Genomic DNA, 11,875 nt, shown 5'->3' on the forward strand with positions numbered 1-11,875 from the left:
GAAATATGTTTGTCGAGGTATTCTGCGTTCTCAAATTAACATATGGCTTTCAAGGCAAGCCCTATCAGAGGTTTGGTTTTACCATGTTGGCATAAAGCTCAGTTCAGATTTGTTCCATGTCAAGAGAGATCAATTTTGGGCCTGTAAGTTTTTCATATAAACGATAAGATTCATTTTTAGACATGGAAGAGCAGGAAGTTAAAGACAGGGAATTACGTCTTAAATTAGGAAAATAAACAAATTTACTGCTTACAAAATGCGATACTAAACCTTTTCGTAAATAAACAGAACATAAAACATTGAAAAGAGGAAAAATCAAACGTTATAAGTTTCAATCAAAGGGAAAGTGTGCAGAGCATGCTGTAAAAGTTAAGAGTAGAGTGGAAAACAGATTCTGAAGTCGCTGCAGGGTGAGTCAGCTCTCTCTCACCTCGGTCTGATTGATGAGCAGATCAAGCTCAGTAATCTGAGTCCTGACCTGGTCCTCTTTGCTGATAAGGTAATGGATACTCTTGGCCAGCTTCTCCTGATGAGAGAAAAGACCAGCAGCCATTACACACGGTTTCATACATTTCTTGAAAGACTGGGTCAGGTCCATACACGGACACAGAACTGGGTAGACAAATAAAATGACTGTTACTGCTGAGCTTAAAACCATGTAATCATGAAACAGAAAACGGCTCTGTGCTGGGAGATTCACTTTGCGCCAAGAAAAGTACAACAACACATCCAGGCAGAAGTGCTGAACTTGGCGCTTTGCATGCATGGATTTACTATTAAGACGTGGACACGGTGCTTGTGCCATGTGACAACCTCTGGTGCTGAATAAAGAAGCTGATGAGGAAGTGTAGAAAAACTACAGTATCTCATGTGTCCACTTGAGGCTGGCTGCAAAACGAAAGTATCCCAATAAGGTCCCTTTCTAAAAAGCCCATTTTTTTATAGCAGGAACAAACCTGTTCGCGTGGTACAAAATACATGATTTGGCTTTATAGCTAATTTATTTTTTCCAACACGCTCCACAGGGTGTTTATTCCACAACTCATGTGTTTTTATTATGTTGAAGCTTTAATATAAATTAATGAAAATTAATTCGGCAATAATACGCATAATTAGGGGTGTGGTTGAGTTAACTGACAGGTGAATGCATTTTTTTTTGTTGCCAGGAGTCTGAAGGCAATCCTCAGCTCCACCTCTTTGCTCTCTTTGTCTGAAGATTGACCGAAAGTAAGGTAGAGTCAGCCGTTACCAATATGGCAACGGCCCTCGTTGGGCTTCAAAACATCTCTTCAGAAACCAATGTGATTAGACCACGTCCATGTTTTATACATATACTTCACTTATGATGTTTTCATTAAGACCTGATACTGTTCAACCACTCATCTCTTGTTATGCTGGTCATAAAGGGAAAATGTTTTTTCTTTGGCCTCAGTCGAGTTTATCACTGATATACCTCAAGTCACCAATCGGCTAAACTGGAAAATCTGTCTTTAAAACTGTTTAACGGGTTAACATTCCCCAGCAGCATTTCTTTTAAGCAACTTTTTAAAAACCTTCAATTTCATCACAATGTAAAGTCTTTGCTCAGAATTTCCTTTGGCATACACTGCAGGAAGTTGTTGTTATTGGACCACTTATATATATCCACCTGGCACTGCCCTGGAAGATCAGTCATTCAACTTTGACCTTGCTTGCCACTGACCTCTGAAAGTGCAGAGCCATGACTCAGGCAGACATGAGTGACACATATGAGCAGGGGAGATTTAAGAAGTCGTACTCTGTGCTTCACAAAACATGAAATATGTGAACAATACGGTTGTGATTGTAATTTGTCTTAAAATTTGAAGAACAGGATTTATTCCTTGGCCTCTGCATGTGTCATTTTGCTCTGTGCTCTACCTCCTGGTGGGCGCATGTTTTATCACGTGAAACCAGCTTAACACTAGAAAAGTAAAAAAAGATTAAAACGTGCGCTATTTCAAGGAATACAGTGGGATTTGGTGCTCAAAGCAGCAGCTGGTACATAGTTCACAAAAAATGGTAACATTTGGCTGCTCTGACAGGACAAGGCTCCTTCCCTCACATCACCTCCTGTGTGCCTCCATGTTGGCTCAACAAAATGCTTTCTATTACTAAGACAAAACAGACTCACTTAAGCAGCTGAAAAAACAGAGGTTTCCTAAAGTTGAGGAAGCCGTTTCGGACATTGCTTGAAAAGATTTCATTGTATAACTCAAGATCTCTGCTGCTATGCTGTGTCTTCATGCTGTGCAAGATATACTGACTGATATTCTGGAAGATCCCAATCAACGTGTATGACTCTAAATGCAGTGCCAAGGGTTTTTTTTCCACTGGGTGCAGCATGTCAAAACAACATTCACTTCAGTACAGTGATATGATCGAGCATTTATGTCCAAATCAACTGAAACCTAACTCGCTTCCTGCCTGACAAAGGGTCCAGGGACTGTTCAGGACATTTGATACGTCTTCAACAATGTGAAGATACAATACACACAAAATCACGTGGAACAAAGTGTCTCATTAAATATTGAAGAGCAGCGCAGTGTTTTTGTCAACACAAACCAGCAGATTGAATTTCTCCGATTCGACCATGACTTGCTAAAAGCTGCAAGCATCAAGTCTAAACAAACTGTGGTTCCCATGCTAACAAGATCAATATACTTTTCTCTTAAGTTTTATTTTATCTGTACTGTAAAAGATTGTTTTGTATCGCTTCGCATAGCAAACAAGCAGTCCTTAAACAGATCTGAAGATATTTCTCCACAGCTGAGAAACCAAACCGACAGAAATGAATCTACTGAGTGGAATAAAATCTGATGACTACAAGCAGGACTAATTAGGCTTGAGGGTTTGGCAGGTGAGGGATTAAGTTTCCAAACAAAGAGGGATTGATATCTGCAGTCTAATGCAGGCCAGCACAGGTAGACATCAGGCATCAATATTACAGCAGGAGATGAGCAATTCAGGGACCAGTCAATGGGAGGTACGGCGCAACACAAATAAAGTAAGACCCAACTCTTCTCCCACTGAAGTAACTAGTTATCAAAATGATTGAACCCTGTTGAATCAAACTAGCCTTTTACATTTTGTAACATCAGGCACAACAGAGTCAATTTCATATAAAAGTAAGCTACAGATATATTCATTATTTGTCCTAAAGCAGTGATTCCATAGACTATATAACACAGGGACGTAGTTTCAATGATGTCACACTCCGGTTTCTGAAGAGGCATTTTGAAGTGGTTGCCAAATTGGATTGCTTACTCTAACTTACTTTAAAATTAATATTATAAACAGCACATGAGATGGAGCTGGGGTGGGCCTTAAGCCTCCTAGGAAAAAATTGACAACTCACCTACCTGTGAGTCAGTGCAGACACGCCCCTTATTTTGCAAATGTGTGCATTTCTTAAACATGGGACTTGAAGTTTCTTTGATTTAAGCAGCAAGCCTCAAGTGAACTCAAGGAACTGCAGTTTTTTTACACTTCTGTATTTGCTTATTTTTCAACACCACAGGTTAAAGATTGATTCTTTTTTTTAAGCCTTGAACACACCGCTACTGTTGAACAAGCTCAGTCTAATCTTTGTCATCATAAGTCAGTGTTGTTTTGCACTACAGAGAGCCACCAACAGAAAAGCAGCCAAGCCATCTTCATCCAACGTTTCATAGTGTGTGAATGTGTTACCTTCAGGATCTTGTAGGCACTGCTCATGGATGTGACTTTGTGGTTGGCGTGGGATCCTCCCAGCTTGCACAAGTGACACACTGGTCGTTTGCAGACCTCACAGTACATGTTCACCTTCTCCATCTCGTGCTCCGGGCACATGAGCACCTGAAATATTTGACAGAACAGGAAGTTAATCCAGAGACAAAACAAAACACATCTTACTGTTTTATAATGCAACTAGAACTTATGTGATCAAAAGGGGACATTAAGTGAAACAGGAAGATGACCCAAGCTTTAAAAAAAATATTCTAGACAGCTCTGTGAGCCATTTCCTGGAGATTCTAAAAATAGAATTTAAATTCAGCACTTTTTTAGTCCCAGGATCCTCATTTGTACAGCATGTTTCCATTTAATAGACAAAAAGGTATTTCCCACATAAAAAATGAAACAATAAACTGAGAAAACTTTACAGGAAGACTTAGACCTTCACAGAAAAAGAGAAAGAGAAAAGAGCCATATAAGATTAATTAAACTCGCCATATATTATGACTAGATTGTCTAAAAGTGTGAATATTTCTATTGCAAGAATAATGATTTTAACACTTTCTGATCAGCAATGTTTCACCAGAAACAACACAGATTTACATTTCTATAATTCACAAACATCTGATGCCTTAAAAATCCCTTTAATTAAATCATTTAAAGACTAGAGCAATTCAAAAATATATGAAAGCTCATCTATATTTTGACTCGTGACAACTTATCTCTTGGGGTTCATAGTCCAACTCAATGTAAGTGTTGTTTGGATGTCCTTTAGGGAAAAAACAAATAAACAGATCGGGGAAACCGTTCTTCAGGTTGTGATACTTGCCTTGGGCCTAAAATTGGTGGTGGGACCAACATACTCATGCTGAGCTTTTGGTGTTCCCCATGGGTGGTGCAGTTTGAAGCACTCGTTACAGTAGCTGGCCTTACAGTCCATGCAGCTCTTTGTGGCCTCCTGCTGCTGCGGAGGCTTACAGATGTTACACATGATTGCGACGGCTGCTCGGGCTGCCTGGCGGTAGCGCTCGACGATGCTCTCCAGGGTGAAGTTACGAAACAGCATGCTGATGCCGCGCTCGCCGAGGTCGATGTCGTGCTGACAGCCCGGGCATGGAATGGCGGTGATCCGGGGAGTCACAGAGCCTCTGCGCCACCCCGGGGACGAAATGGAGCCTGGAAGAGAGCGGCGGAGGGCAAGTGAGAAAAGATCAGGGGTAATGGAGACTCCAACCTTTAGGTCACCCAGTTTCCAGGCTTGTCTGAGGCCCTATTTTGACATTTGAACAACAATGTCCTTTGACTACAAAACTACAGTGAAGGGATAGTTTCCAATAGTCTAAAAGGGGCTTTGAAAATGTGAACCCCCATTTGTGTTCAACAGATTCTGGGCTGAGTTTCACAAAAGCAGCATTACATCATCAGCGTGACTTGCCAAGTATGATCTTAAGGCAAAAATGCGTTTGATAACACACATGGAAATATCAAGCTGTAACAAATAGGGCCTCAGTATGTCTCCCTTTGTGCTTTATTTCCACAATGACCAATACTCCATGAAGACATGGACGTATGGAGCACAACAGTAGAACAGGCAGTTCATTGAGCAGTTGTCATACAGGGAAATAAGTCCAAGAAGAGAGACTTTACAAGCCTACTGGGGTAGATTCAGGAGTGATGAGATGCAGGATAGTCAGGGGAGAAAGGCATCCTTGGAGCTTATAGAGAATAAATACAATGTATGCATTAGAAATGAATTTAATACTGCAAGTCAGTCATTTACCAACGACTATTAGGAGTGCTCACACTGATCTGGACAAAAGAAAATACATTATATTTTCCTTTAATGAGTGATCAAGAAAATAAAAATATGACTTACCAGAGCATTTGGAAAACATGCAATGTAACTGAAAAACATCGAGTTGAAACTTAAAACAGCCTGCATTTAAACCTACTATTAAATGTCCAGTTCAATGCATCAACACTCATTTTCAAAACAACAAACTCCTCTTAAAGCAGCACTGCCTTTAAGAGTTTCTCGTATTGTTGTGCTTGTTACTGATGCAGCAGCATCGGAAACAAAGCAGCAACACAGTAACATGAGGTACTCACACAAGGTCACATCACAGACGCAAGCCAAACACTGATGCTACACACACTCAAATAAAGCCAGCAAACTGAGGTCAATACAAGGCAAAGTAAATGACCCCAAAAAAAGAATATTGCTTCACGTTTTTGGGGGACAGGGGAAGCGAGGAGTGCTGGATTTATCTCAGTTTGAAAGCCAGAATTTCCACTTCGTTTCCGAGGACCTGGAATTTAAATCAAACACTCCTCAGGTAAGCGAAAACACAGGAAAGCTTTTCAAAAACAACACTTTCACAAAAGAAAAGGTTCAGCTGAGGGAAAAGCAGCAGTGGAACAGCAAACAGATAAACTATGTGTTATGTGTGTAGCTAGCCGTGTGCAAACTTGTGAGAGATGAGAGCCAAAGTGAGGACTGTGACAGTGCAGGGACAGTTCAACACCTAAAGGCTAAAACTGTCTGTAAAGAACACAAACTGTTCTGAGATCGGTTTGCCACACTTTGATTTCCCTACCTACCTGGGTTCATGTGACAAAATTGACTTTATAACATTTACGTGGTGTGACGATATGATGACAAACTTAATCTGATGATGGAGATGAAGGTGACATGGTCTCGTTAATACGAGGCATGTCTTTGGATGAAAGGAGAAATCTGTCAGAAAGTCTTTTTATCTGAACTAATGACTGATGCAGAAGTCTTCCAACCCTGGAAATACAGTGAGTTAATGCATGTGTGCTATGACACTGCACAAAAACCGTCTGCTGGTCAAGATAGAATGTGTTTGCCACTTAAAGGCAGACAGGAGAAACCCGCAGTAAAGGGTGTGTTGATTTGTGGACCTGCAGAGGGAGGCTGCAGTGTGGAGAAACTGACGAGTCATTATAGAGCAAAAGGGGCTTGGCTTTATTTCCTCCCTGCACAACTCTACACACAGAGTTCGATGCTGCAGTTTCAATATTTCTAGCAGACATTACAGAGACAAAAACAGATCTGCACATTTAGATGCTGCTTTTCTTTAAAGATAAGATTCTATTGTACCTGATGACACCATTTTTATCCAGCTGGCTACTATTTTTTTGCATCTATTCTTAGAGGGGCTTGGTGTAGACCAGGTATTTCTTGAGAGGGGGGGAATGCTTTCTTAGGAACAGTCACTGAGCATGTTGAATGACTGCATTGATTTAGCAACAAAACCAGTATTCAGTTTTGTTTTACTTGGCCTGCAATCTGACACTTCTCAATTCATCATGCCAAAAATGATTAAAGCTAGACTGAAACAGGTCCGTGCTCTTATAAACTGTTTCTTAAACACTAATGATTGTCGAGTGAAGCCTAATCAGCACAGCCTACAGGCACACAGTTATCAATCACTTAAAGCCTGTTAAGAATCTCAGCAAGCCCAAACATATTTTATGTTGTTCCTCGGTCTATGTACAGTATGTGTGTGTGTGTTTTCCTCTGTAAGAACAGAGACAGAGTTCTACAGCTCATTTAAGAGGCTTTACTTGCCGCCACGTTTCATGAAATGAATGTAAAGCTTTGCTAGTGTACACAAACACATACATGCTTGTCCAACCTAAACTGCTAGAAAACATCAATACTTTTTTCGTCGGCTCAGCTCAAGCACTAAAAACATCTCTGTCTCCCTATGATTCTCATCTGCACCCATTTGACTCCATGGCGCTCCTCCTTTTATGCTGACTCAGCATTGCTTAAAAGGTTTTCCCTTTTAGCCTTTGCTTTCTCCAATTCTCCTAACCTACTTGCAAAATTAAATACCACGGGTAAAGACTGACATTGCCTTCAGCACCTTCAAATTCCTTGTTTATCTAGATTAAGACATCAGATCATCTTTAGGCTCTGTGGCCATTTTAAAAAGGGGCAAATGATTTTGATTTTTAAACTCCTACGTATTGTTTGGTTTCTAAGGAATTAATAATGTGATTTAAAACACTAAATGCAGCAACTGAACTCTCCTGAAATATATATTTTTTGTACCTAACCAGTGTTGTGAGTCAGTATGGTTATGTCGACAGGGGCTAAAGTACATCAGGTGTAGAAAGGTAGAACCAAACTAGGGTTTTACGGGGTTCTAGTAACACTGTACTCACTACTACAGCTACTCAATACACGGAGCCCGCGTCTACCTCGACTTCCACACGACCTTCGCACTGTGGCTGCAAGCATGGAACAGAGAAGTGAAGTGAGACCAACAGGAAAATGAAACAATAACGTGAAGTGAGGTTATCATTTAAAATAAAAAAGGCATCATGTCATTTGGAGAAAAGAAGCCAACATAAGAAAAGTGAAGAAAAACTGGTTATGCAGTTCAAAGTGAAATACAGCATGTTCAAAATATACAAAAGATGTAAACAGTTATAAGAGTACAATTAACTCTTGATTAATGCACTTAGTGAAAATATACTTCTCCAAAATGTATTCAGAGGCCGGGTATGTTTATTTATCTGAGTTAGTTTAGTTCAGTCCAGTCAGCTTTACGGCTGGAGAGTCACAGCTAGCTTTGCTATGACCATTTATTAAAACATCCTCCTACTACAATAAGCCTTCAACACTATTCTCAACTATTACATGATTCATCTTGAAACATTAAAAAGACAGCTGGAGAAATATTTAACCAACTAACACAGCTGCCATTAATATATTTGAGGTAAATATAAAGCTAGATTGGGGAGGTGAAGCTTAGCTTGATTAGCATTGTGGATTTTTATACAGAATAAACCATATATTTAGGAACATTAAAAAGAGAGGTAGAGAAAAAGAGGCTACTTGTTTTTAAACGCAGACTTTCGCCAGCTGAAACATTTAAGTTCCCATCAATGGCTCATTTCATCCGCTATAGTGAGCCAGCTTTTTTAAGCTAATGCTAGCTCTGTCAGTCGGTTTTAAAATATATTTATCCTGCTTTCTTTTTAATGTTTCAAGATGGTTTGTTTAACTTTACAAACTCGTATTAAAACTTGCAGGTATATAGTACAGTATTAATGGACAGAGCCAAGATAGATGTAGCTCCCCAGCTGTTATGCTAACTGAGATAAGCTAACTGTCTTCCTAAAGACTAATTTAAGCTAATGCTCTGCCATTTTGTTTTTTATTTCTGACTCCATCTTAAAGCATGTATTACTGCATTGATGGTAGGCAGAGCAACAGAGGGAATTACTCTTTAATCCTAGATAGGCTAACCTTGTCTTGGGTACAGCTCCATATTTAGCATACAGACATAAAAGCGGTACACATTTTGTTCCGATTCAAAGCATAAAAATGTATGAATATATTTTCCAACATTCAAACAACTCTTTTTGGAGCACTTACACAAACTTTAAGTGCACTTTTCAAGAGTTAGCTGCAGAACATAAAATGCATCAAACTCAAAAAGCGCCCCAGTAACTTAACGTACAATGAGGTTGAGAAACAATGATCTGATGGAAGTTTTAATAAACCGCCTTCCTCTGTCCAAGCACAGAAAGGCTTGCCCAAGCTGCACAATGATAAATATAGCCTTAAGTCTTTTCTTTCCCTCCCTTCAACTAATCCCTCATTCATTCCTAACAGGCAGGTTGCGTCACCATGGCTACCAATGATCTGATGTCCCAGTGTTGGACCCGGTCCGCGGTATTACTCAGTAACTCTGTGTGCCAGAGTTAATTCAATCACGGCATACTTTAACATCTCTTAAATATTCTTAACATGAGGAGAACTTGTACTTTCTAAATCTGCTTTATAAATGCTCAGAAGCAGACTCAATGAATAACCCTCGGGGGAATTTCACAAGGACAAAACATGTGAAAGGTTCACGTTTTACAAAATCAAATTCTTGACAAAGGCACTGCTAAAATACAGTGAACATTACTTTAAGATATAAAATACTAACACTGGGGATCAAGTCACAATATTCAAGAGACAGAGTTGTCAGTGTGGTTCTAAGAAATGCATCAGATTTGCTTATTTAAGAGCTGGATTTGATTATTTCCTGCGTAAACAGATGCAGTCCTGCCAGTGAAGAATGAACTTATTCAGGAGTGAAGGAGGGGAGGGGGGGACTCTGAATGAGGGACGCTGTGTTCAAGAGCCCAGTCTCACTGGTTTTGATCCATGAATGGCTGAATAGCTCCCAAAAAAAAAGCTGTTCACCTCACTGTACTCTGGGGATCTTTATAGCTACTCCTGTTTTAGATTCGCAGCGTTGGTCAGGCTAAATGGAGACCAGGCAACACAAATGCCACTCAGTTTCATACTGCATGGCCATTCATTAGAAAATGTTGATTTAAACATATTTGCATTACATCCCTTATGTCCTAAATCCAAACAAAAATAAACCATAAACAGTCTTTGCAGTACAACATTCACATAGTGAACAAGAAAAACAATTAACACACAAACAAGTTCAACAATATTTCCACTATTGGATGCAAAACCTGCAAATTGAAAGCTTCTGCCGATTAAACTTCAAAGAAAATTATTTGGCTCTCTGAGGAGTTATTTTTAACACTCTCCATATTAAGTTGCATTTTCTCAGTTGTGAGCAGCTCCTTAAATGTTCTTTGTGTATTAATCCCCATCAACACACTGAAAAATCAGGTGGTTTAGGTTTCCAACCTGGTTTTATTTAAAACACTTCATGTCGTCCCTTTTCCAATATACTTAGAAAGTGTTCCATACAGACTTGGGACTCTGTGGTTACCTGTAGCATCAACTTTAAACTAGTAAAAACCTTAAAAGTAGAAGTATTATGTTCAATAAATATCCTGAAGTCAGTCATTCCTTCGTAGGGCGACAGCTCTTGGCGTTTTGTTCATCTTGGTGTACCAAATGTCTCTAATTTTATATGCAAATTCTAAAATATTCTGTCTGTTTTGTTCAGTATGTTTTACCTTTTGTATATCCTCTGGGTGTGGTTTCCATAGAGGCCATTTACAGATTAGTGCCACACCCACACAAGTGTTTTTATATCCTCTAATTGAGCTTGATTTTCTTTATATTCTTGTGTGAAATAAATAAATGCCAGGGTTAAGAGTTAATATTTTTTGTCCTCTGCCAAATTTTAAATAGTCTCACTATCGAGCTTTTGCAGTAAGTTAAAAGAGCATAACCATTAACTGACGTAGGATCAGCTTAAAGTTTGTGATGAAGTTTTGCAAAATTATAAGATGGTTTCATATTTATGTGACCATCAGTCAGGGTGAAGTTTGCATTGCAGCAGTAATGAAGTGCAACTTCTCCTGTATGATCAAACTTTCCACACAAATAAAAACATTTTTGAACCAGTAAGAAGCATGGAAGTCAGAGACAACCCTTGTTTTGTGGACAAGAGCTGACAAGAGTACAGATGAGAAGACGTCTTTCTGGAAATGGCCCGCAGCCCAGAGCTCTCAGAGGGCAGAAAGGCAGCCTTGTGTCCCACCGTGCCGTTTCATGGCTTAGACATTGACCCGCTCAGGCTTGGCTGCAGCCGTGCCATGTGGTTAGAAAATAACAAATGTTGTGACAAGTTAACTTAGCTGCCTGTAAGGACAACCCCTCCTCCAACCCATTCCCCCCCCCCCCTGTCTCCAGCTCAGCTTGGTTTAGAGTTTTGAAATTCCTTAAAGAAGCTTTGTTCACTCATGCACAGAACACACTAAATATCTGATTAAAGGTAAGAGTTAGAATGATAGCTTCTCTCTTCTCAGTTCCTGAAACATTTCCCAAATGAAAACATGAGCTCTTAATGATCGAAGGGGATGTTTGATGGCCCTGGGCCCTCAGACGCAGTCAGTGAACACAATTAGAGCTTGAGAGAGCTTGTCAACATTTCTTTTCTCTGCTGGTAGAAAAAAAAAAACTACAGCTTGTCAAGTGTCTATGCTGACTGTTTAAAGAGGAAAGTAAAAGCAGACAGGATTAGAGGTAGAAGTGATGACTGACAATGTAATGGCTGAGCGGTGAAATTATTAAATCATTTGAATGTTTGGTCTGTGTTTATCTTGGACAAGAGCAGGAGGAGGGCGGTGTCTGCACCACATTCAAACCATGAAACAGCAGGACAATGCTTGGCCCATT

At 39.7% G+C, this 11,875-nt stretch overlaps 1 protein-coding gene across 8 annotated transcripts in view; it reads right to left on the reverse strand.

Moving 5' to 3' along the window:
- Window positions 1-11,875, reverse strand: part of trim36 (tripartite motif containing 36) — a 38,188-nt gene that overhangs the window by 17,141 nt on the left and 9,172 nt on the right. For 3 of the 8 annotated variants that reach the window (XM_065950286.1, XM_065950283.1, XM_065950294.1), the window contains exons 3-6: window positions 7,930-7,995; window positions 4,562-4,908; window positions 3,709-3,855; window positions 431-526 (exon numbers count right to left, since the gene is read on the reverse strand). In XM_065950286.1, the coding sequence (XP_065806358.1) occupies window positions 431-526; window positions 3,709-3,855; window positions 4,562-4,908; window positions 7,930-7,995 (656 nt within the window). Of the gene's footprint in view, window positions 1-430; window positions 527-3,708; window positions 3,856-4,561; window positions 4,909-5,960; window positions 5,984-7,929; window positions 7,996-11,875 lie in introns of those variants that run through there. The other 5 variants (XM_065950298.1, XM_065950300.1, XM_020643456.3 and 2 more) reach the window with 3 other exon arrangements.

This window comes from Labrus bergylta, chromosome 2, assembly GCF_963930695.1.
Source record: "Labrus bergylta chromosome 2, fLabBer1.1, whole genome shotgun sequence".
NCBI classification, from domain to species: domain Eukaryota; kingdom Metazoa; phylum Chordata; class Actinopteri; order Labriformes; family Labridae; genus Labrus; species Labrus bergylta.